This window comes from Amphiura filiformis, chromosome 18 (genome assembly GCF_039555335.1).
Source record: "Amphiura filiformis chromosome 18, Afil_fr2py, whole genome shotgun sequence".
In the NCBI taxonomy this organism is placed as follows: domain Eukaryota; kingdom Metazoa; phylum Echinodermata; class Ophiuroidea; order Amphilepidida; family Amphiuridae; genus Amphiura; species Amphiura filiformis.
The window spans coordinates 14,954,132-14,980,978 of record NC_092645.1 but is presented as its reverse complement, the minus strand read 5'-3'; the positions used below and the strand labels follow the sequence as shown (position 1 = coordinate 14,980,978).

The 26,847-nt window shown below is 35.9% G+C and overlaps 1 protein-coding gene across 1 annotated transcript; it reads right to left on the bottom strand.

Moving 5' to 3' along the window:
* Positions 1 to 5,209: 5,209 nt before the first annotated feature.
* On the bottom strand, positions 5,210 to 26,443 carry LOC140139909 (putative neutral sphingomyelinase). The gene is made up of 7 exons (XM_072161682.1): positions 26,295 to 26,443; positions 19,928 to 20,024; positions 18,475 to 18,551; positions 14,325 to 14,508; positions 9,771 to 10,001; positions 8,668 to 8,914; positions 5,210 to 7,589 (listed from the first exon to the last, which is right to left on the bottom strand). Exons 1-7 carry the CDS (start codon positions 26,333 to 26,335, stop codon positions 7,243 to 7,245), a joined length of 1,224 nt encoding a protein of 407 aa, XP_072017783.1. The 5' UTR covers positions 26,336 to 26,443; the 3' UTR covers positions 5,210 to 7,242.
* Between the last annotated feature and the right edge of the window lie 404 nt (positions 26,444 to 26,847).

Sequence of the window (26,847 nt, the reverse complement as noted above, 5' to 3'; positions counted from 1 at the left end):
CCTGCATGTGGTTAGATGGCCAAATATTCAAATCTGTTCAGTAAAGCATACCAATATCTTTAACTGTTGTAGAGGACCTGCATGTGGTTAGATGGCCAAATATTCAAATCTGTTCAGTAAAGCATACCAATATCTTTAACTGTTGTAGAGGACCTGCATGTGGTTAGATGGCCAAATATTCAAATCTGTTCAGTAGAAGCATACCAATATCTTTAAAAGCAGTTACGGTTATCAATTTAATAGTTCGTCTCAAAGCCCTTCCCAATGCATTTTGTTAAACTTTAATTTCTTTTATCTATTGGATGAGCTTTTTGACAAGAATAGACCACCTTTTGCATCTCTCAAGGATGAAGAATGCACATGGAAAAATGTCAAGATGGAAAAATTGATTTACGATTTAGGCTATTTTGACGTCTGGTGATCGACATAAGATTTTTGTGTGGTGGATTTGGACAAAATTTAAAACAGTGGAAAAAAACTGATTAAGCACGCGGTTTTAATAACACGCATGGGCTGCAGGGGCTTTGAGACGAGCTATTAAGATGGCCTAATTTTACACAGAAGATATAAAATTCACGATTGGGCTGATGTCGGCAAAGCTTGTTTTGAGATATGGTTCATTAACCATAACTGAACAAGGTTTTTTTGCTATCGGAAAGGAAAGAAGAAACGAAAAAGTTGATAGATGACCAAAGAAGACACTTGGTACCCCCGGGATTCGAACCTCGGACCCCACGCATGCCACACAGAAGATCACCGGCCTGTAGCCACACGGGTGATGCTGACGCGGCCAATGATTCCCTGGGTATATATGACTTGGGCTGATTGCGTCATCGCATCATGTGCAATGTATGCGCGAGCAGTGGTTTTAATAGTGAGATTTAGTGTGGCCTGGTTCAGTTAGGGTTAAGTTTTTCAAACAACAATGGAAAACAAAGGATTTCTCAACTTTTATACAGATTTTTACTAAATTGCAAACAAGCAATAGGGACACATTGACATAAGGCCAAAAAAAAAAAAATGTTGTGTTGCCCTCAACCGTCCTACCCTAAATCCTGAAAAATCAGGGTCGTAATTTTTTTTTTTTTTTTTTTTTTGAATGATGATTTTTACAGATTTGTTCAAAAACTCAATGTTTTTCACTTAAAATTAATATTTTATTGTAAGACTAGTCTTTAATTGTTGTCCAGAAGTCTAAATTGACAAATGTCACCTAATTGAACAAGCATTATTTAATATTTGAGGGGATTTTTAAAAACTGAAGGTTTAAAAAAAATAAAATAATAAAAAAATAATAATAATCCGACCGTCCCTACCCAAATTTCAAATTTTTCCACTTGACGGCAACACAACAATATTTTTTTTTTGGCCTAATATATCATTTAAAATATCAAAAAGTGAAAATGCCAACATTGTTGTAGCCCATTTGTGGTGGGTGGTCACAAATGTGCATCATACATGTAGGTTAATCCCAACATGAGAAAGGTTTTTAACACAAGTCAACACATACATAAATGACAGCCAGTGAAAAAATTGACCATCCAGGATTTGAACCTGGGACCTTCGGAACACCGGACCGATGCTCTACCAACTGAGCTAATGAGTCAGATGGAGTTGGTAGAGCATCGGTCCGGTGATCCGAAGGTCCCAGGTTCAAATCCTGGATGGTCAGTGAAATTTTTTCACTGGCTGTCATTTATGTATGTGTTGACTTGTGTTAAAAACCTTTCTCATATTTAATTTACCACATAGTTTGACTTTATTTCTCCGTTGTTAATCCCAACAGTTTATTGAATAATTACAGGCTATGACGCTTGTTCAAATCCTTTGTTTAAAGTCAATTGATGCAGTCAAAAGCATGCAGTGCTTCTGTCAGTCACATACAAAATGAGAATACAGGTTCTTTCAGAATGTTTTTATACAATTTGGTAAAAATTAAATTATTTGGTAAAGCTTATATATGCACAACTAAAATTCACTTCATGTTAAAATTGCAAACTTTTGCATGAAGCAACCATACACTAGAGTCAATATGTTCCATGTTGTAGCGCCCACAAGAGGGCCAACAGCACCCTCTATAACCTGGATTAATTACCAATGCCATAACACTGGGGCTACAGAAGTTTAGAATGTATTGCCCTGCACTATAAGGAGACTGCATCCATTCCATGTGAAGTGCACAATCATAAATGAATACGATACCACTCTTTTCAAAGACATTACTCCTTCAGGTGCAAGTGAAACCAGCATAATGTGAAATTTCTATAGAATTTATATGATCCATGTCTTTATCTCTGTTCTTTGACAATATATGGTACACTACAAGGAACAGTGTAATGTCTAGTGCAGGGCAATACCTTCAAAAATTGTATAGACCCATTGCTATGTTATCTAATCCTGTTACACCGCTCTACTTCTACAATGAATTGAATTACATAATTTTTTATATATAAAAGCTGTAACTTTTACAGAATACATCTGGGGCATTTTGAAATTTTGACCCATGTACAAAAAGGTCATGTGACCTTTCTATTTTCCACCATAGGATAAAATCTATATTGAGCCAAGTACTTGTTTTTTCATCCACGTGACCAGACAAAGACAATGAGCTTATTTTCAATGTAATTCAAGCATTTTAAAGGTACAATTAATATAAGCAATTGTATTGTGTAGAAGACTTGTGCAGAATTTTGCGATTTTAACACAAAGTAGCACGAATATTCCATAAAGAATTTAGCTTCACAGCTGCACTAGTTTAATATATCATGCAAACTTCATTCCAAAAGCCTTTGTAAGAATGGCTGACATAGTAGGAGGGCAATGCAGGGCAGCAGAAAATAATTTCCTTTCTGGGAACTTATCCTGTTTGAAATATTTTCTGCGAGGACATAGCACAAGCCTTCACAGGTGGGGTGGTGGGTCCCTGGGGAGTACCTTTGACAGACTTAATTTTAAGAGTGATGTATGCTGTTCCCAGTAATTTTCAGAGCCACGGAAAAATGGTAAGATCTATATTTGTTCCCCGTTCTGCGACTCTTTGATTTTTTTTCTGGGTAACGCGGTACCATGTATTTTGTAGCCCTGGGGCATCGCCTTCCTAGATTGTGTTTGCCATGCTTCAAGAAGGCTTTGGGATCTGTATTCTACAATAATTTGTAACAATCTCTTACACAGATGTTCTGCATCGCTCTCTATAAACACATGGAAAACATGACATACCTAGAGATCATGCAGCCATCAAAACTTAATGAAATAGCAAAAATTACAAATCAAATCTCCATTTACTAAACAAATTAAGGGATCTAAAATGAGCGTTTATTGCGTTTCGACAGTATTTTTTGTGGGACATGAGAGCACCTCAGACCTATCGAATTGCATTCTGAATACGAAGCTAGCTTTGCTCCAAAGCCAACCTATTTTCCATCCAATTGAAAGAAAAAATGAAAAACCATGCCATATGCCCTCTGACACTATAGTAAAGACCGGCTGCTTGGCGTCGGTCACTGGAATTTCATGGTTGGTGTGTGGGGTAGACCAATATCTCAGGTAGACAGTGATCTATAAGTGGTCCTACTTTACTTGTTGGTGACTTGCCTATAGTGAAGCTTGCCTTGACAAGCTCTGTAAAAAATACATGTAGGCTACTGCTGGGTGATGCATGGGAGTGGTATTAATTTTTTACAGAATGGATTGGCCTATATACATTTTCTTTACTGATATACTAGTCACTTGCTTGGGTTTGTTTTACTTGGGGATCTCTGGATCTTCTAAGGTACTGCGAGGGCTCTGATCAAGAGCTATACGAAGCATGTCTTTCTGATATCAAATAATTTTCATTTTTTGAAAATCACAATATAATACAAATTTTATGACAAATTATAAAAATTTGATATTTGTCAAATTTTTGATGTATAACAGTCCTCAAAGTAAATTATATAAATCTAATGACATATTCTTAAAGTGTATGTAGCAGGGAGGAAAAGCCGACTGTCAATTGAAAATTTTGACCTTTCATACTGAAGATATGGATTTTTTGGAGTTTTGGGAAAAAAATCCATATCTTCAATACGAAAGGTCAAAATTTTCAATTGATCGTCAGCTTTTCATCCCACCTACATACACTTTAAGTATAAATCATCAGATTTATAAAGTTTACTTCAAGTACTGTTAAATATCAAAAATATCAATTTTAATGATTTGCCATAAAATGTGTATTAAATTGCGAATTTCAAAAATCAAAATTATTTGATATCAGAATGACATTCTTCATTATTCAGAATGCAATTCGATATGTCTGATGTGCTCTTATGTCCCACAATAAATACTGTCCAAACGTTCATACCCCAGCCCTTAAAGGGCATTTAGTGATCCACAGCCTCATCCCCCACTTTTCTCAAAAAAAGTTGAGATTTTTATATCACTGGAAACCTCAAGCTACATAATGTTTATGTACAAAATATTTCTTGCAGATTAATTCGTTTAGCAAAGATATCGTGAAATTTGAATTTCGTTCTGGTGCACCAGAACAAAATTACAATGCATTGTCTATGGAGCAGTGTAATACACATAATCATGCATAACTCGCGAACGCAAAATTGGAATCAACTGAAATTTTGGGAATAGGTTTTTTTCGTGGATATCTACTGAAAAATGACATAAATAGAGGATGCTAGGATCACGAAATACTCCTTTAAGGGATCTAAAATGCGCGTTTATTGCGTTTCGACAGTATTTTTTGTGGGACATGAGAGCACTCCAGACCTATCGAATTGCATTCTGAATACGAAGCATGTCTTTCTGATATCAAATAATTTTCATTTTTTGAAAATCACAATATAATACAAATTTTATGACAAATTATAAAAATTTGATATTTTTGAAATTTTTGATATATAACAGTCCTCGAAGTAAATTATATAAATCTAATGACATATTCTTAAAATGTATGTAGCAGGGAGGAAAAGCTGATGGTCAATTGAAAATTTTGACCTTTCATATTGAAGATATGGATTTTTTCCCAAAAAGACCTAATTTTTTTGGTGTTTTGGAAAAAGTCCATATCTTCAATACTGAAAGGTCAAAATTTTCAATTGATCGTCGGCTTTTCATCCCACCTACATACACTTTAAGTATAAATCATCAGATTTATAAAGTTTACTTCAAGTACTGTTAAATATCAAAAATATCAATTTTAATGATTTGCCATAAAATGTGTATTAAATTGCGAATTTCAAAAAATCAAAATTATTTGATATCAGAATGACATTCTTCGTATTCAGAATGCAATTCGATAAGTCTGATGTGCTCTAATGTCCTACAATAAATACTGTCCAAACGTTCATACCCCAGCCCTTAATCTGCAAGAAATATATGTTACATAAACATTATGTAGCCAGAGGTTTCGAGTGGTATAAACTTTTTTTGAGAAAAGTAGGGGGGATGAGGCTGTGGATCACAAAATGCCTTTTTAAAATTTCTCTCAATTTGCCAATCATATTGCACATAATTATACAAGGCATATAGTAATGCCTGACATTTGTCACATGATTTAATTAGAGAATAAAGGTATTATTTTTACCTGCTGGAGTGCATCTATCGTCTCATATAACACGGGCGACATCATTATTTTAAGTAAATCAACGAGGCGAATCCGAGTTGTTTTACGCTAAAAATAATGATATCGCGTGTTATATGAGACGATAGATGCACGACAGCGGCTAAAAACAATACCTTTATTCTCATTCTTAAACACTTCAATTCAAATAAATATATTTTAGCATATCAAATTTTAATCAAATTAAATCCTAAATTTTACAAGGAATTACCTGGGGCTGAGAATCGATCAGTCCTGTCGTTGCTATGCGCCTCCGATGTTCAAATAGCGTGTAATGAGTATCGCGTCAACACACACTGCAGCTAAGGTGTGTGATATCGTGTCATATCACACGGTAAGAACCAATAAGATTGCAAGAACATTCTCAAGTGTTTAAGAATGCTTTATAAATATACACTTCATTATTAAAGCAATATTGTTACATTTCCATCAAAAATAGCATTTTATTTTTTTATTCCACAAAATATTAGTTTTCACTGCTAGATATGTCCCTTTTAATTTTGACCCAAACAAATGGGGACTTTTTTATTTAGGCGCCTATGTCACCAATGCATGTCAGTCCATAGATCATGATGAGTTTGGTTGGTTTGATGTGTTAATGAACATCATGTACGCCACGTACATACATTGTTATGAACATCACATATGCATTCAACTATTTGATAGAGTAAATTAAATGACAGACCACATCGTTTCATTAAAAATTTCGGATACAGCACGAAAGCCATGATTTTTGCAAGGTATCATGTTACTTTCTTAAATTACATTTTAATCGTAGAAAATCATATTTTTTTAAATGAGGGAGTCCTCCTCTGCAAACGTTACAATATTGCTTTATAACGGAATCGGGAAGAATGAAATTAGCTGCAGAGGAACCTGCAACATATAACCAACGTTCATGTACATGGAGGGTTCATCCCTTTTCAGAAGTAAAGTGCAACAATGTACTATGGCCATCAGGAAACAACACTTTATCCAAAAACAATTGGTCCAATTGATTTTGATGAGTCCAAATGAGTTACAGGCATCTATATTTTGCCCCACTTTATTTTGGTCCATACCTTACTTTTTGTCCCATATATTTTTCACAGAAAATGATGGACCCCACATGAAAGAAAAATATTACCCCCAAAATAACAATGGACGAAACTTTTGATGGACCTAAGTCCCCCTTCCCCAATCCATCTACATAAGGAATAATTCTGGTATACCCTGCACACAAGTATAACCAGAAGTTGTGTTGCCCTCCCAATGGGCTATCCCAGTTATAATCCATATCCCCCTTATGGAAGACATGACCTTAATCTCCCACACAGGAAATGTAGATTTCAAATGGAGTCACCTATTCAGGTAGCCCTCTTTGAAATTAAAACTCCCTGTGTGGGAGATTGAGGTCATGTCTTCCACAGGTGTGTGTATGGATTTCAACTGGAATAACACACTGGCAATGTTCTAAAAACCTACATAAGTATTATTGGTATGTAACTGTTAATTTTAATTTAATTCTAATGTGTTTCGTATTGTCAAAGTAAAAACTAGGGACGGTATACATTTGTACAGAAAACTTTTTTTGCTAAATTTCAAAACATTCTGTCAGTCATAGAGGGCAATAAAACAATTTAGGGGCTTTATTTCTGGTCTTGTAGTCTTTCAATTCTCAATCTAACATCTTTCTCTATCCCTACATACACATTCTTTTCAGCCTGTTTCACGATTACTCCTACACAAAAGAAAAATGCTGCTGCTAAAATCAGTACAACATGTACCATTCCTAACACTACATTAATAACTGAATACCCAGTGTCTGATACGCAGCTCAGGAATATAATAAGGATAATGGTACATAGTGCCCTTGCTAGAAACCACAAGCGTCCGCTGATGGCTGATTCCTTGGCTCTTTGCATCTGTGGTAAGAGGTCTTTCAAAGCCTGCAGACGATTCACATCGACATACCAAAGGCTGTTGGTTGCAGAGTCTGAAAAAAAAGTATTTTAAAAGACATGCTTAAAGGGATTTTATACACTCTTAGAACCACTTGGCCAATCAGAAAAGCTGTTAGAAAAATATGTGGAGTGCATAAATATTATATAACTGCACACACGCAGTTCTACACGCAGTGCGTTCACTTCTTGCAGGATTGATTAATTTTCCTAGAAGGTGGATGCATTGACGTTGTATATATTTTTATAAAAATAGCAGAAATTGTGTATAAAATGGGTTAATAAATGCGCATCATGTTGCTTGAGAAATTAGATGCACTCCTCCAACTGGGCTCCTTAACATCTCAGTGTGCATGCATTATTGAGTCCAACCAAACGTTCATACCTCAGCCCTTAAGAAACTGAAATTTTGATATTTCCAAGTTCCGAATAATTTTCCCTGATTGCATCACAAACATAGGCCTATACATTATGTCACTATCATAACACTAATCATAGAGAGTTTGTCCGTCTCACGCTATCACGTGCTACTTGAAGCGTCACGCGAGTATCAATGGGCGTGTCTTGCGCGTACCGGCAGGCGCAGTCGCGGCATCGGAAAGCATTACAGTGTGCATGTGACTAATTTACAGGTGCATCTCATCGGACCAGAACCAGGTAAGGCCTATAGCCCATTATATTATGCCTTATTGCGTTCATAATTCACATTACTCCTGATTGATTTCATTACTTTAGTAATGGCCTACATCCAGATACCGGGGGTGTTTTCGGGGTCCTCCAATGTAGCAGGGCACTCAGGGCTTGGAAGAGGCGAACGATGGGTTTCCAGATATCATAGTACATGTAGTTTAAAAGGTCAGGGCAGATATATGGGTAACGGGTGTTTGGTAATTAGAGATAGGCCTATTATGAGAACCACCCAACCCGATAACCGCGAAATCTAGTATAAGATAAGAAGACCATATCTGCAATAGCTGCCTTATAGACTTTTTCCAATTTCTCTATTCTATATTACTGTACACATCTAAAAATATGCATGGCAGCTATTGGATATATAGCCTTCTTGCATTCTTTGATTTAGTTCAGTGATTTGAACTATGAAAGACATCATACCTGTTACATCTTGTATTTCAAACGCAGCCTCCACACCTTCATGGTCGGAATAATTCAAGCCGTTAGCCCCTGGTATCTTACCCATTGTAAGCTGTGACTCTTTACATTGGATTTGTATAGTCTTTGGATTGCGACGGTACAGCACATAGTCTATCCGACCTCCTTCTGGTGAGGCATCGTGATAGTAGCGTGTTTTAATGAATGTGAATGCATTGGAGGCAGTCTCACACGTTGTACCTGGTTGGTTCTGAAAAATAAAGCACAGGTAAATGGTGAGTTAACAATAGGCGAGTTCGTGGAAGGTGAGTTAAAAAAGAAAATGTGATGCGATCAAGCAAAATGAGTCGGATGTCTGGAATATTGCTAATCAATAATAGTATTCAACTTCCTTTGTTCTGAGCAACACTAAAATTGCCATATCTCTGGAACCATAAGTCTAATTATGATGGGGTTTTTAGCAAAATATAATGAGACTGAAAACTGAATTTTGATTTTGATCAACATCAGACTCATTTTGCTTGATCGCATCACAAATACCCTTGCAGAGATTACAAAGAGTCCTCAAGGAAAGTTACAGAAAGTCCACAAGGCTAGTAGTCATGGACTTTGTGTTAGCTTGATAAACTCTGTGGCTCTGTATGGAGATCACCCATTACTAACAATATCATTTATGTACAAACTATAAAGGTCCTGATATTGAACCCCGAGGACACCACATCTTTTTACTGACATCATCTTTGTGTTCCCCCGACTTTCCATGCTTCAGTCAATCCACCATTACTCTTTAATAATTCTGCCTACCAAACTTTGAGGCTCTGTATTGTGATCACCCATTACTAACAATAGCATTTATATAAAATATAAACTATAAAGGTCCTGATATTGAACCCCGAGGGACACCACATCTTTTTACTGACATCATCTTTGTGTTCCCCCGACTTTCCAAGCTTCAGTCAATCCACCAGTACTCTTTAAAATTTCTGCCTGCTAAACTCTGCGGCTCTGTTTTGAGATCACCCATTACTAACAATATCATTTATATAAAGTATAAACAAAAAAGGCCCGATATGGAACCTTGAGGGACACCGCATCTTTTTACTTACATCATCTTTGTTTTCTCTGACCTCCCAAGCATCTGTCAATCCACCATTACTCTTAATAATTCTGCCTGCTAAACTTTGCGGCTCTGTATTGAGATCACCCATTACTAGCACTAAGTCACTACCTGCTGAAGTATGTTGTACAAACTCACTGAGTTCAAAAGCTTGTACTAGGCGATGTGGTAATGGTTCATCTAATGATGGGTCCAACGATGGACCATACAGTGCATGGAGCTGAAGGAGAAATAAACATGACATAATTATAATGCATAAGTAGTTGAGGTCCCAATATCGAGCCTTGAGGGACATCGCATATATAACTGCCTGCTGATGTATGTTGTACAAACTCAGAGTCCATAAGCTTGCTAGGCGATGTGGTAACGGTTCGTCAGATGATGGGTCCACCCATTACAATGGAGCCTAGATGCATGCAACTGAAGGAGCTAGAGCAGGACACAAATGAACAGGACAAAAATATACTAAAAACATCACAAGAAATAAGTCCCCCTCTCAACATTTTGTCATAACATCGCAAGATAAAATATCAATCATTAACAGTTGAACTATAATATGACAATCCTATTCAATCCTGTGTAAGGCAGGAAACTAATTGGACAAAAATATCAAGGTATTATTTACAAAATTATCCAAATCTTGAAAAGTATTGATGCTATTTATATAATTTTTGGTTATTTTAAAGCTTACTGTCTAGTGCTTACATTTTTATTACATTAGATTAGATGAGAATAAGCACAGGATGAAAAGTGCAATTCAGGAGGCCAAAAAACACATCAAAAAAAAAATGTGATTTCACGAAAAAAAGCACAAAAAAATGTGACGATTTTTTTTTACAAAATTGTTTTTTCAATTACTTGATTACTCAAGGTTGGAACCTGAAAAATACCGCTACTTAAAAATAAAAATAAATCTTTTTTATTTTCCAGGCTGGATAAAGTTTTACATTTTAATTACTTTTGCTTTGATTGAATAAGCCAAATCGGCATTAGAAGTTTGCAATGCATTGTGGGACAGTTTTTGCATTTTTAGGACACTTTGTCCTTTGACCTTTCATGAAAATTGTTTTTGTACATACAAAATATAATCAAAAAGTTTTACTTGAATAAAAACAAATCCAAAAAATATATTTATTATATAAATTAATTATCTAAATATTTTAATTGTAACATTATTAGAATAATAAAAAATAAATAATAATTAGAGTAATTTTCCCGAAATGTCAGAGGTCAAAGTGTCCTAAAAGTGCTCTCAAAAACCGGAAGTCACAATGGCGATTGGGCTTATTAACAGCTAGCAATGCATTTTTGTTTAAAAAAACAAAATTGCACCCAAAAACACAATTGCGGCCGCTAATAACGTCACAAACACCACCGTTACAAGTGTCTTCCTCCAGTTCTTAAATTAGAACTTACATGTGTAGTGTAGACATTGATAGCGATTCCTTGATGTTGTACATTATGCCAATCATCTTGCCAGCATACCAATCATATTACCGTATTTGTTCCAATAAGCGCCCATGCCCCAATAAGCGCCCATCCAGGGTATTTTCAATTTGCTTAAGGGTACCATTAATGTTGAAGTGACGGATAGACGTTGATAGTGAAATGGATGGGGGATTAGAAGTCTTGTGTGAGCTTCAGTGTTGTAGTCAAGACCTCTATGTCCGAGACCGAGACCGAGACCTGCCCATCCGAGACCGAGACCGAGACCGAGACCAAACCTTCCGAGACCAAGACCATCCCTTCCGAGACCGAGACCTCTAAGTTCCGAGACCGAGACCGAGACCTTTGTTTAATCATGAACTGATATCGGAAGCTCGCATCTGATCCTGAACATGACCACTTTATTGGTCCATTTATTGTTAACTCATCATACATGTTATTATCATATGATTTCTGTATCTTTATTCTTAACAATTATGTTTACTCTTTATGAAACTCAACTTCCACGTAGAAATCAGCCCCAGACATTCTCTGATTCAATCTGAAGTTGAACCTATAGTAGATTTTATTTTAAATCACTAAAAGCAACAACGAAAGTGACAAACTGTTTTGCATTCAAGGCATTAGCCAGAGGAGTGTCCACTGTCAGTGTCCAGGTGTCATTTGGACGCGCTGTTTTCAATTTGGACACCCTAAAACAGGAAATGATAATATTATTATTTTAGGGCAAACATGTTTTTGCCAATTTTACGCACGATTACTCTCCAATAATTTAAACTATTTGTATTTAATATGCAGTCAAAAATTTAAAAAAATTGGCAGAAGGCCTATGAACATGAACAGTAGGGCCTACATATTCAAGTTGAGTGTATTTCAATACAATGATTATTTTCAACATTCAATGAAATTTTGGTACAAAATAAGTTATAAAGAACAACAGAAAATTATATTTTTTCTTCAGGTCTCGACAGGTCTCGAACATAAAATCATCCGAGACCGAGACTTTTGATGTCCGAGACCGAGACCGAGACCAGACCGAGACCGAGACCTTGACATCCGAGACCGAGACCTGCAAAATCAGGTCTCGAGATGGTCTCGAGACCGAGACCTGGTCTCGAGACCTACAACACTGGTGAGCTTGCAATACATTTTCTGCATCAGCAAAGCTACCAGAACGTCTCGGGACCCTTTCATAACATACATAAATTTGTCTCTAATAAACGCCCCTTACGAAAAAATTAGGTAAACCATATAATAAATAAGCGCCCACCCAAAATGACTTTGTTAAGCGCCCTGGGCGCTTATTAGAATGAATACGGTAGATTAGATTAGATTAGATTAGATTGGATTAGATTGGAACTTACATGTGTAGTGTAGACATTGATAGTGATTCCCTGATGTTGTATAACACACTTATGCAATCATCTTGCCAGCATACCAGTCAAATTAGATTAGATTAGATTAGATTAGATTAGATTAGATTGGATTAGATGACTTACATGTGTAGTGTAGACATTGATAGTGATTCGCTGATGTTGTATAGCACACATGCCAATCATCTTGCCAGCATACCAGTCAAATTAGATTAGATTAGATTAGATTAGATTAGATTGTAACTTACATGTGTAGTGTAGACATTGATAGTGATTCCCTGATGTTGTATAGCACACATGCCAATCATCTTGCCAGCATACCAGTCAAATTAGATTAGATTAGATTAGATTAGATTAGATTGGAACTTACATGTGTAGTGTAGACATTGATAGTGATTCCCTGATGTTGTATAGCACACATGCCAATCATCTTGCCAGCATACCAGTCAAATTAGATTAGATTAGATTAGATTGGATTAGATTGTAACTTACATGTGTAGTGTAGACATTGATAGTGATTCCCTGATGTTGTATAGCACACATGCCAATCATCTTGCCAGCATACCAGTCAAATTAGATTAGATTAGATTAGATTAGATTAGATTGTAACTTACATGTGTAGTGTAGACATTGATAGTGATTCCCTGATGTTGTATAGCACACATGCCAATCATCTTGCCAGCATACCAGTCAAATTAGATTAGATTAGATTAGATTGGATTAGATTGTAACTTACATGTGTAGTGTAGACATTGATAGTGATTCCCTGATGTTGTATAGCACACATGCCAATCATCTTGCCAGCATACCAGTCAAATTAGATTAGATTAGATTAGATTAGATTAGATTGTAACTTACATGTGTAGTGTAGACATTGATAGTGATTCCCTGATGTTGTATAGCACACATGCCAATCATCTTGCCAGCATACCAGTCAAATTAGATTAGATTAGATTAGATTAGATTAGATTGTAACTTACATGTGTAGTGTAGACATTGATAGTGATTCCCTGATGTTGTATAGCACACATGCCAATCATCTTGCCAGCATACCAGTCAAATTAGATTAGATTAGATTAGATTAGATTGGATTAGATGACTTACATGTGTAGTGTAGACATTGATAGTGATTCCCTGATGTTGTATAGCACACATGCCAATCATCTTGCCAGCATACCAGTCAAATTAGATTAGATTAGATTAGATTAGATTGGATTAGATGACTTACATGTGTAGTGTAGACATTGATAGTGATTCCCTGATGTTGTATAGCACACATGCCAATCATCTTGCCAGCATACCAGTCAAATTAGATTAGATTAGATTAGATTAGATTGGATTAGATGACTTACATGTGTAGTGTAGACATTGATAGTGATTCCCTGATGTTGTATAGCACACATGCCAATCATCTTGCCAGCATACCAGTCAAATTAGATTAGATTAGATTAGATTAGATTGGATTAGATGACTTACATGTGTAGTGTAGACATTGATAGTGATTCCCTGATGTTGTATAGCACACATGCCAATCATCTTGCCAGCATACCAGTCAAATTAGATTAGATTAGATTAGATTAGATTGGATTAGATGACTTACATGTGTAGTGTAGACATTGATAGTGATTCCCTGATGTTGTATAGCACACATGCCAATCATCTTGCCAGCATACCAGTCAAATTAGATTAGATTAGATTAGATTAGATTGGATTAGATGACTTACATGTGTAGTGTAGACATTGATAGTGATTCCCTGATGTTGTATAGCACACATGCCAATCATCTTGCCAGCATACCAATCACCTTGTAGTATTCTATGACAGTAGCCATTCAATCTGAATGGATAGTAGAATGTATCTATAATTGGTCCTTTGGAGAGCACACAGATGCCACCACCTACCATGCCACTGCAAAATAACGAAGGAGGGGATCAATATTAGTGAAATTATACAAGCCTTGTAGTAAGGGAGCAAGGGGAAGGATGCCTTAAAATCCCCCCCAAAAAGAACTCCACTTACCTATAGGCGGGAATTATTCAGTTTTTGTTACTGCGAGAGTCAATAAAGTTAACTTACGCACACGTAAATTAACAAAAGCACGCATCATTCATGCAATACGCAAAGCGCAGTTTGCGTAGTTGCTGCTCAGTTGTGTGTACGCCATTCTATATCAATCCACGATGTCATGAGTCCCGCCGATTACGAGCTGATCAGAGTATATCTGAGTAGTCAACCGACATTTTGTCAAAAAAGTGCAACAAATGGGTTCAATTTGAACAATTATTTCAACTTCTTATGGGTCTCTTCCCCCTCAGACAATCCATGCTCAAGTGTGGTGGTACACCTAAACCCCTGCCCAAGACCCCACCCACCCACCCTTGCCTGCCCATTGACCCTTACCCAAGACCCCACCCCAAAATTTAGAATTGCAGTAAATTGTATTAATTTGAATTTAGCGCAAAGATAATGGCTAATTTTACCTGCAACAATGCTTGTAATAACCATTGATTGCTGTAAATTTGGGTTTTTTCTTTGAAAATACATGTACTGCTGTGTTGTTAAGGGGGTACTACACCCCTGGCCAATTTTGTGGCTATTTTTGCATTTTTCTCAAAAATGATAGCGCATTGGTAACAAGTAAGATATGTATATTATAGGGGCAAGGACTACAACTACTGCACTGAAAATTCAGCAACTCAAGGCAAGTAGTTATTGATTTATTGATCAAATACTTGTTTTCCCTCATTTTTGACTGTAACTCCACAACTGTTGTCTGTGCTGAAATAAAATTTACAGTACAGTAGTTGTAGTCCTTGCCCCTATATATTATATATATCTTACTTGTCACCAATGCTGGGCAAAATTGGGTGACTAGGGTTTCAAAATGCATATACTCCTGTGTTGAAATGTCTTTCCGCACCCCTTATAACCGCAGAAAATGTTAAATTGTAATGATACTACAAATGGAAAACGTATCAAACCTAACTGTCACTGAAATATAAACCCTTTAATCAATAATAGTCATAATTGCAGGAACCTGGAACCATCATTTATTACAAAAATAAATAAAGAAAAAATATCCTTGTTTTTCGGTAAATTACACAGTAAAATTCCATTAAAAAAAGTGGCTGCGCTGTTTAATGAGGCTCATTATGATGTCAATACCCTGTTGCTATCAAAAAGTTATCATGATCGACTTGCAGTTATCCCGACTGCACTGCTGGTTATCATCAACAATGTTTGATACAAATGCTATTTGGGTTCAGTTGTTATTATAATCTTGGTGTTGTTGTTTTTTTCGGCCGTCCAGATTTCGGGCGATTGTCCATTGAGCCATGAATCTCCTTTTTTCTCAAATTATATCGAACAGATCCCTCGTCAATATTCAATAATCATGTAATTTCACACGGTTAGATTTTCCTTCACTATGATATGCTTCTATCATTACCTTCTGGTGATAGGTAATTTTTGGCATTTTGAGCCTGATCTGATGTTAAAACTGAACAATTTTGGAAGTCGAAATTAAACTATAATGAACTGCTAGATAGGAAATCCCTGTAGTGAGGCTGCATGATATTAACTGTATGGAAGTTATCTCGTTTGGATCGTGGCAAATAATTACATATTCGCATAACAATTACTAATCCGTTGTAATCGGGGGATACCTTTATTCCTCTAGTATCCCAATTAATAACATTGATCATTTGTTATGCATCACATGTTTTAAAAAAGAGTTCAAATACCCCGGGCGTCATCTGTTGTTATGGTGGTCGTCAAGGACTGATGTCATAATTAGCTAATTAAGCACAGGGCCGCCACTTTTCCTATGGGGATTTTGTACAGGTTTTTCATGAGACCATAAGAAAGTTTGTTTCGTTATTTTCCAGCAATGTTTTCATGTTGAAAAATTGATTAAAACTGATTATAAGTATTGAAGTAAATAAATAGGTTTCAAGTTAGTATTATTTACTAAAAATTCAACAATTGTTACAGCGGAAAGACATTTCAACGCGGGAGTACATAAACCACCTTTCTTTCTGTTCTTTCTGTGTTAAAATGTAGCAGTATTGTAATGGCTGTTACTTTTGTGAAATTTTTAGGAGTGCATAATTTATGGACCCTTCAGGACCAAAATTCACTGTTTGTCTGGTCAAGTCAATTTTAAAAATAATAACATCATCTACCCTCTATGCCTGGCCTCTATAGATGTAACACACATTGAACCTTGCCTCACATCAAAATGTTTTCCTAGCTTTCAAAGTGCATTTAAGATAAACAAGAGTTTCCTTGATCATGACTGATCAACCATTCAAGGTGATATGGAATTGACATAAAGGTATACCACATAAAATAACAATGCTCGCCTTAACCTGTGCGAATACCCACCCCGATTTTTTTAATTATCTTTCACTGTATGGAGCTGTCAAACAGAAACTTGTTAATCTGTTTTTTCCCACTTACAATGTCCCTATACAGAACTTTTGAAAGCTTCTATGTAGGTAAAGGTCCTACCCCAACAATGATAACAGGCCAAATTTGTGCATTATAGCTTTAAGGTGAGTGGGGTGGTGGAAGTCAACATTTTCCAGTTTTAGCCATTTAACTAAAAAACTGCAGTGTACTTCTTAATAATATTAATATTAATTTATTGAGAAATGAGTCAAGTAAGCCAATAATTGCATTTATACTTCCGTGGGGTTCTTTATGAGTTAAGGCTAATAGTAGTATAGTACAAAACAAAAGGTTTGGTCATTTTCCCCTTCCAATAAAAATCATGCACATGGGATGGAAATGGAACATCCAAAGCCTTGGGAAGTAGGGATCTCCTTTATAGCACCCATACCATTCCTCTTGTGCATCACTTTTACTTTATATGTTTCAAAATTTAAGTGCAAACAGCAGCACTTGGTATTGCTCCCCTCCGCCCCACCTGAACCTGAGTGAATGAATACCCAGATGTTATTAGAATGTATACATATTGCATCCTGATCCTGGGTGTGGTTTCAAAAAGACCATCTTAATTTAAGAGGTTGTCTCAAAGCCCTTCCAAAGATGAGAACCAAATGCAGGGGATTTTTTGGGTTTTATTTTTACTTAAATGTTTTATCAAACTGTTGGATGAGCTTTTTAACAAGAATGCTCTAGAATATGCACACATATTTTCACTGCGTTAAAGGTGAAGAAGTTTATTAAATACATTTATTTTTTATGTCTCTCAATATCAGCTGTGGTGGATTTTGGAACAAATACGGTACATAACTTTTGAAAGCTACATGTATATGGAATACACACCTAATCATAACAAATTCAGGAAAAGGGACATTAGGTCAAAGCTGTGTTCCATTCCACTTGCTGTTCCAGCTCGTGGAGCGGAACAATACATCTTTCACCTTGTGATTATATTTCGACCTCACACTCAAAGACAGTTAAATTATATCTGTATAGATGAGGTGACATGTGTTTACATTTGATACGCCCTCTGTTGGTCTGTGATCAAAACTGTCAGGCAAAAAACACTATAGTTTACATGGAAGAAGTTGATTTTTATTCATTAACTTTGGTTTCAAAGCAAATAATACAAAAATGGTATCAATCTTGTTTATAAATGCATCAAGCTATATACATAATATCACACAAAACTTCAAAGGTTTTTAAAAGTTGAGTTTTAAAGAGATTTATGTGGTCTGTCATAGACACTTCTGTGTTATTTTGCCTGCCTTGAAACAACAGAGGGCGGTCTGAATGTAAACATGTGACATCATAGGTCACCTCATCTACATGTATACCATCCCAGCTATGCAGCCTGCATATATTTGATATTTTATTATTATGATGACGAAAGAATTCACCTTTCAATGTGAAGTAGTTACATACCTATGGAAGTAATGAGAATATGGCAGTACATCTTTGGTCATTTCTTGTATCATCTCATAATCTTTGGCTAACCATACCTGCATTGATACAAAATATTGAAACAATTATTTCAACTTCTTATGGGTCTCTTCCCCCTCAGACAATCCACAATGTCCAGTTATGGAGTTATGAGCAAAAAGGTAACATTGTGACATCATACATGTAGGTCTAATTTTGGGCACCACAGGGAGCAAAATTGAAAAATGCTCAGATTTTGTTGAAAATGGTCCCAAATTATTGGTCTTCCATGATAAATCAGAAAAATAATAGTTTGTACTATAATGATAGACAAAGATAAAAAGACTAGTTTGCGTCTGATGTCATCTGTTAATCAAACTCCGAGCACGGTTTGTTTACAAGTGTCGTGATGATATGAGTTGCTGAACACGGCGGTAAAACCGGGCGCCTTATTGTTAATTTTGCACCTTTTAACATACAAACCATCTCAAAAGTTAGGTCTTAATAGCAGGAAACTTTTTTTGGCGAAGGCACCATATCCACAATGCCTAGAAAAGTTGCTTTTTGCCTTGTAAGAGTACGTATTTTTCGCCATTCACTGCTATTCCTTTTCTCCGATCGGCACCAGCCAGATGAATCGACCTTCCTTATACGCGCTATTAGCCAATCAAGGATCGTAGAGAATTTGATTGACAGTGACGTCAGACGCAAACTAGTCTTCTTATCTTTGTCTTTCATTATATGTAGGATGTTTTTCGTTGTAACCTCAGTAATACATCAAAATTGACAATACCCATTGAGTCGCATTGAATCAATTTGACCGTGACAAATTGTTGTTGTGTTACCTGGGTTAAGGTAAGAAAGCACCCAGGATAGTTAAAACTATATTCTTTTTCTGATTTCTTGCAACAAGACAAGTAGTTTCATCAAAATCAGAGCAAGTTTCATTTTTGCCCCAGTGGGGAAAAAATTGGACCTATGATATCATGTTACTCTTTTGCCCGTACATCATAGATCTAGGCAAAAGTATACTTTTTCTGAATCCTTATTACCAGAGGATGATGATTGTGTAAATTTTGAACAGGTCTGAGTAATTTTGAACTGTGCAAAGTTCATGAACTTTTCTACTAGAATGAGGGTACTTTTAAAATGCCTCCATATAGTCTAGATTGATTAGCACTATAAGTACTATTCATCTGCCAAATATGACAACTTTAACATGATTTGCACAATTGTAGTGCATGTAAACAGAAATTTATTGAACTATAAGCATTCAAAATCTTGAGTAATTTAGCTATGTTGTATGTTTCATTTGGCAAAACAGGATAATATTTTTTTAATTCCCAAAAAAAAATTTGTACCGTATGTAGGCTACCCTAGTATTTTTCTGGAAATGTACCTTATACATTAGGTAGAAATAGAATGCAATACATATTATTATTATTACTCTGCTTACCTCCTGCAGGGCAACAATGTCATATCGTCCTTTAGACAGTTCCTTTGCAATGTGACGCATACGTTCTTCTCTATTCTTGCTGACAACGGCCAGGCCCCTATACGTTATTAAAAACATAATAATATATTACAAATTTAATAATAAATTTGACATAATTCATATGGTACCAGTATACACATACATGTAGGCCTATGAGTAATGGTTCAAATTAATATAGTGATATAATCAGTTTGGTGATTTTTTCCAAAACAGAGCACTGAAATGAACAACCTTTATCTTTGATTTTGATATGTTCAGTTTTAGCTCTTTTTTTAAATACGGTACCCTTTAATTAATTACTCATAATGGTTACCCTGAGATTTTCAACCAGAAAACTACTTGTCGTGGGGGGCCTTGATTTTGACCATCAAATTTGCAGTTCCAAAGAACCCTTTTTGAACATGCCATCCTATCCGTTCTCTAAGACCTAGTGGTGTAGCCAGCACTTTTTCAGAAGGGGGAAGGAGGGGCAAGGCAATTTTCAAGGGGAGCATAAGGGCCTAAAATCTTAAATATCAGGGCGGCCAGCATCTCACAGGCTTCAGGCGGGGCAAGGGGGGGTAAGACACTTCTCACATGGTGGCCTTTGCCCCCCCTGGCTGCGCCATTGAATCCACACATCTCCAATTTGGTTAAATTGAAAATTTTTAACATCAAGTGTCATTTACAATGGAAATTTCCAAACCTTAAACATATTTTTTTTTTTTTATTTGGGTTCCTAAAATAATTTGAATGTCTAACTTCATGTACAAATACTATGAAACACACCAATTTAGATAGATGCATAGATGATAATTAATCTTATTGTTGTTTCGGAGGCTTCATTTGTTTCGGAGGCTTCAATTGTTAACGGAAAGTTTGTATTGATGTGCTGTGTAGTTTTGTGTTATGTTATTTGCATATTTATGAATATTAATGAGCTTATTTACAAATTTTGCCTACATTTTCATTAATCCACTTTGCAGCATTATAAACACAATAACCAATCAACTTCAAACTTGGTTTGGTTGGATATGGTGGCCTGATGTGCTGTATAATTTTGTGTCATGTTATTTGCATATTTATGAATATTAATGAGCTTATTTGCATATTGCATATTATTTTTTATTTACAAACCTTTGTTATTTACACACTTTTGTGTGTGTGTGTATAGGCACCTTAATTACGAACTGCATAATTCTAGTTTGTCATGGGGCAGGCTGCCCCTTCCCCCACACTGGCTACACTGCTGCTAGAAAGCTGTTACCAATATCATGGTCACATATTAATGCATATTCATGTAGTTGGGAGATCCTCTATTGCTGCCAAGTGGTAGATTTTGCATTACCTTTGCTGGTACAGGGGGAAGTGGGCTATGGTAACTCCTGCTACATCGGTAACTTCGTGCTACTGGTAACTTTCGTGCTACAGTTTTAAATGGGTCATTATTATGTGATGGATAGTGTTTTGTATATTAATTTCTTATTTTTACTCAAGGCACTACTAGTAGAAGGAAAATAATAAGTGGCATCAATTAAATTGCCAACATTTTGAAAATATATAAAAAAATGCATCTTTCGGTAACTCGTGCTTTTGATTTCTAATAAAAAAATTGACATTTCCATAACATTTTGGTTAAAATGTAAGAAAAAATGTATTTTACATAACCTCAGAAAATTATGACATGAAAGCTGGAATACATGTGAAATCCCATTCCAAAGTAAGTCAACAGATATAAGTTAAATTTTATACCATGTTTTGCTATGTTTGTAATTGCAGTTTTGAAAATTTTTAACATCAAGTGTCATTTACAATGGAAATTTCCAAACCTTAAACATATTTTTTAAAGTTTTAATTGGGTTCCTAAAATAATTTGAATGTCTAACTTCATGTACAAAAACTACAAATACTACTTCATGAAAGGAACCTCCCAGCCAAGTTTCACAGAAATTGGAGTTATTTTTTAGAATTGGCAATTCAAGCGATTTGTGTTTCGGAGGCTTCAGTTAACAACACAGGTGATCATAAAAGTAAAATATTTGGCTAACTACTACAAGTTGACATAAAAAAATAGGTAAAAAATATCACAATTACCTATTTTCATGCTTTGCTTCTAAGTATTGAATTTCAGTTGTGACAAAAATTAAATTATCACAGCAAGTCATTTTTTTTGTTTTTTTGGCTTCATGTTAACAATTGTTAAACATTGCAGAAGTAGTTTTTTTTAAAACAACAGTGTTGAGATCATCTAAGCTGTTATTTTCTTGTGTGTATTGAATCAATGATTCTATGCGGCAGATATTGTAGATTTATCACATGTTAATTTTTTCACCCATTCGTTTTAAGTATGGTGTTTTTTGCATGTGAAGCCTCCGAAACAGGCTTTTTTGAGTATCAGTATATTTTTTAAACATTAACCATAATGTCAAAAATTTTTTAAATTTATGACATTCTGCACATATCAAGTAACTAATAATTACAATGCAGATATCAGTATGAAACACACCAATTTAGATATGCATAGATGATAATTAATCTTATTGTTGTTTCGGAGGCTTCATTTGTTTCGGAGGCTTCAATTGTTAACAGAAAGTTTGTATTGGGTCCCATTTTCAAACGGTGATATGTATCTCCACGATTTAAAAACATGTGACTTGAGGATCTACTTTGCTACATTTTGATAAATAGATTGGATGAGCTCTTTTATTTATATTTGCACAAGCTTGCTGAACAGTTTGTTTCGGAGGCTTCAAAAAAGTTGGCGGAACAACGGCCATTTGAAGTCAAGATTTTATAAAAATTTTAAAAGCTTGCAAATCGACTAATTTTGTTACCCATTTCAAGTTAAGATAACAACTGTTATGAATCAAGAAGAAGTGAAGAAATAACCAAGAATTATGAACCAAAGCTACACCCACAAAGTTGGTTAACAATTGTTAGCGGAAAATGAAACCTCGAAGCGACAAATATCGAAGTCCGGTTCTCAAAAATACAGGGCTGTTCACAATTAAATCTAATGTGGCAGTGTTTACTGAACATATGACTGTACTTTCAGGATAAGAAAAATTATCCATGAACTAACTGAAGAAAACACAGGGTTTTACAAAAATGTTACTGTTTTTTATAGTTTTTCAAAATGGCAATATTAAGTACATTTAAGCCTGCTAAAACTGAGCGCAGTAACTCCCAAAGCTGATTATGCTACCCAAGGTAGCTGCTAACTAGATGACTTATGTGGCCAAAAATCATGGAATTCTGTGGCTTTATTAGAACACTACGGATTAAAATGTTAAAAATCCAAAGTTACACCCTTTACTGTGAAAATGACCATGTACAAAAGTTTGCATGTTTGCGAGAATCAATTGATTCTCGCAAATCTGTTTACAAGAATCTTTGGTTTTGCTTGAATCAATTCTCACCAAAATTCTGATCCTGTGTTAGTGTGTAATCCTGGGGGAATTATTACACCAGCCAAAAATGACAATGATCTACACAGATCGAATCTGTGCCAACATTGGCCAAGGGTTGTATTACTCAATAACTCTAGAGCTCTTGAATTTTCACACGATAGTTACACATTCGATGCTAGAGTACGTTGCTATCGTTTTTCGGTCGGAAAGCGGTGCAGTTTTTTGCACCGGAGGTTATTTATTCTGTTAATTTTAAAATTTGAATGAAAGTTATTTCGATGAGTCAACTGTATCTTTTGAGCAAGATTTGCCTATTTTGGACAGTCTAAAATTTTGCTGAAGTGTAATGTTGGCAACTTTTTTGATGCGATTGCCTGTCATGATCGGCTGTGTTTACTTCTGAACTTCCATTGTTTTACACGCCGTCATGCTTCAGCGAATCCGACTAGATTTTGAATGCATTTAGCCTAGAATGTGAAGCTATCGGTGAGCAAATTCTTGGCTAGACTAGACTTCTCGAGCAAGGGTACATGGTCGCATGTCATAAGTTGGGTATGCAAAAAGGGTGGAGGGATTTTCTGAAAATTGCGATACAAATTTGATTGGCTTTCCGTAACCCCATATCCTACAGCAGTGGTTGATACCTCCTTTTAAGCCTAATTTTATACTCTTTCAGTCTACTGAAGCATATAATTATATATTATTCAGTAAAAAGATCACATCAGTTGAAATGAAAAATGCCAGGGGTGGAGGAGCAGGCGGATGTGGAGCAGGCGGATCTTGCGGAGTGTGCAATAGGGCCTATGTGAACATTCACATGTCAGCATGTCAAAACTACTGGTTACTTTTTCAAATCTAGTGAGGGTATGATGTATTGAAAGCTTTGAATGTTGAATTTGTACACCTAAAACAATTACTAACTATTTAAGGTGGTACTACACCCTGTGATAAATTTTGTGACTAATTTTGCATTTTTCTCAAATAAGTAACTACACACTGGTAACAAAAGTTATATGTATATTATAGGAGCACGGAATCCAATTACTTCACTGAAATTTCAGTGATTCAAGACAAGGGGTTCATTATTATGTTAAGAAATGAGGTACATTCTAGCGGTACCTCTTTTCTTATCATAAATAACGTACCGCTTGTCTTGAGTCACTGACATTCCAGTGGAGTAACTGGATTCCTTACCCCTATAATAACATAAACTTTTGTTACCAGTGTGATATTATTTTTTGAGAAAAATGCAAAAATATTCACAAATTTATCAAGGGTGTAAATACCACCTATAAAGGGTTATATGTTCCTTTTTTCATTTTTAATGAAACCCTAGTTGAATTTCAGTATTTTTAGCAATATGCTAATGTACATTTCTCTTCTTGATATTCATTTCCTCAACAATAGAATAACCATCTAAGCTAATTACTCGTAAAAGGTCATTGACCTCCACAATGTAATTAACATACGTACAATTATTTAAAATAGTTCATTTCAAGTATTAATGTATTGAGAACATATCCTCCAAATCTGATGACATTCTTGCATAAAATAAAAAATTTACAGTCATTTTTGTAATTGAGGTCCGATTTGAGAAAAATGCATTTGAAAATTGAGATTTACATAGACGCCTGTGTATTAATTAATTAGTAATTAAGCATTATCTCAAAAATTAAGCATGTGCTAAGGTTAAAAGTGGTGTTAATTGTTAGAGGTTGTCAATATATATACAACATATCAAAAAATTCATTTTTTGTCATTTTTGACCATGTAAATGGAAATTGTACCCAACTTATGACATGCCACCACATACAATGTATCATTTGCACAAATTTGGTGTAACTTGAATTCATTGAATGCATGCATAAAAATTAAAAGCCACAGCAATAAGATAGGCTACAGCTACACATGTCATGAATCCCATGTGATGTACATATGAATGCATGGCATTTCATGTTTATCACCATCATGACCATAATAAGGGGCTGTGCAATAATTATGAGCCCGGGGGCGGGGTTAAATTTCCGAACCGCTTGCCAAAAATCGGTTGTCCCACCCTCTCGGCCCGCCAAAAAATCGCTTGCCCCACCCCCCCCACTCTCGGCCTGCCAAAAATATTTGCCCCCCCCCATACTCTTTACATGTACATGTAGGCTTTACACATGCCAAATTTTTGGGATCCCAATTTGCAAACCTTGGTCTATATCAGACATAGACCTTATAGGTACATATTTCGAAGAGCATATAACAAACACCAAATTGGTGTCGTATGACCTTTGACATGCATGCATTCTTTTGTCGAGAGTGACATGGATGGTCTTTCAATTCATGCCGAGTGTCCTTGGCAGACTTGACTATGCTTCAGTGGTCATGAAAGGATTCAGATAACCTCTGCCCCAATAATCCCAAGCTATTGTCTGAAACTGCACCTCGAAAGATGTATCGTAAGAACTCAGTCCCCAAATGATAGTCATATATTATAATGACCAAAAGATAAATGACTGACTATCATTGAGGACTGAGTTACTGAGTTACGCAGACCGCAGTCTAGGTACCGTATACATGTTGTGAGCGCAGCGAGCAGTAAAATTTGCATATTAAAGAGTTTCCGTACTGTTTTTACTAAGGCCAGGCTAAGCCTTTTGAGCGTTTTATTTGCGCCTCAGCTCAGGCTCATGAATGTGTGCCAAAGGCAGCAAAATTGCTTGCCCCCCCTCTTGGATGGTCAAAAATTGCCCCCCCCCCCCCTTACTCGCCAAAAATATCTTGCCCCCCCCCAATTTTACCCTCCCCCAGGGCTCATAATTACTGTACTGCCCTACAATGTAGGACAATAGTCAATGAATGACAGTCAATCATTGTCAATGTACTACAGTCTACAGGTACATGTGCTGTAAGCTTATAAATAAAAAAACAGTAATGCTATATTTAAAACAAACCAGCAATTAAGTGTAAGAACACGGAGTTCTCTCGATGCCATCTTTCTTTCTGTAAAACCAAAAACACTAGAGATTGGTATGTCTGAGTCTGGAATGCGTACAACTTGTTGCTTGATAAAATTTAAGCTTCTGGATCAAAAATCAGCTGGTACGTGGGTGATACCCCTTTTATAATACACCCCTCATGTTAACAAGGTCATTAATATTCATGAAGTGATGTCACGACTGTATGCTTGTGGAAATTAATAATGCCCTGTTCATTCATTCGTTTGTTCCGTTCCGTGGTTTGTTCGTTCATCCCCCTTCCTTCCTTCCTTCCTTCCTTCCTTCCTTCCTTCCTTCCTTCCTTCCTTCCTTCCTTCCTTCCTTCCTTTAGGCTATAAATATATTTGTTTTTAGGGAGAGTTCATAAACACTTTGGTGAGAGGTTGGGCAAATGGAGGAGGGTCAAAAAAAGTTTTAGGTCTCCAAAAAGTTTTTGCTCCTTATAAAAGGGGAAGGTCAAAACGTTTTTAACAAGAAAATACCGCTAAAGATAAAATTCATGGTGTTT